Source organism: Apis dorsata, unplaced genomic scaffold, assembly GCF_000469605.1.
Source record: "Apis dorsata unplaced genomic scaffold, Apis dorsata 1.3 scaffold_376, whole genome shotgun sequence".
Classification (NCBI taxonomy): Eukaryota; Metazoa; Arthropoda; class Insecta; order Hymenoptera; family Apidae; genus Apis; species Apis dorsata.
This window is the reverse complement of record NW_006263639.1, coordinates 646,295-646,922: the sequence shown is the minus strand read 5'-3', so window position 1 is coordinate 646,922 and position 628 is coordinate 646,295. Positions and strand designations below refer to the sequence as shown.

The 628-nt window shown below is 60.8% G+C and overlaps 1 protein-coding gene across 1 annotated transcript in view; it reads right to left on the bottom strand.

Moving 5' to 3' along the window:
• LOC102675876 (eye-specific diacylglycerol kinase) overlaps positions 1 to 628 on the bottom strand; it is a 64,261-nt gene that overhangs the window by 62,024 nt on the left and 1,609 nt on the right. The window contains exon 2 of the mRNA XM_031511993.1: positions 1 to 628. This exon is cut by the window's right edge and continues 2 nt beyond it. Within this exon, the coding sequence (XP_031367853.1) occupies positions 1 to 628 (628 nt within the window).

Sequence of the window (628 nt, the reverse complement as noted above, 5' to 3'; positions counted from 1 at the left end):
AAATAGACCGCCTCTGATATCCGACGTGTCCTCCTGCACCATCTCGGGAACGATCTCCGGGACCACGGTGGGCGATGGCGGCGGTGTCGTTTCGATCACCTGATCACCGGGCTGCTCCTTATCGGTGAACGTGGCCAAAGTGACCCTGATCTCAGGGCTACCCTCGCTCCTGTCCAACAATTCGGAGTCCTCGTCGTCCTCGCCTGAGGTGTCGTCGCCCTCGTCCACCTCGTCATCGAGCTCCTCCCTCGACGAAGGATCATCCTCATCCCTGCTCAGGTTAAGACTCTTGTACTCCTCCACGCAGGCACAGTGGTAACAGCCCGAGACTTGAATAGTGGGCGTCTCGGGGCGTCGAACGTCCCTTCCCAGGGACGATTGTTGGCTGGAGGAGGATCCATAACCTCTCTCGCTCACGTCGAAGCTTTTGGATCGTTGGCCGCTCTGCAGTTGGGGCACTCTTAGAGTCGCGGATCGCCTACCCCTGGACGAGTCTTGGGACCTGGCGGGTGAGCAGGAGGAGGACGAGGAGGACGTGGTCCTGGTCGACCTGGCGTCCCTCCCGTCGTCGTGCCGCTTAGCCTCCAATTGGATCTCGTCGAAGGAGGCAGACCTCACCTGCTTCGGC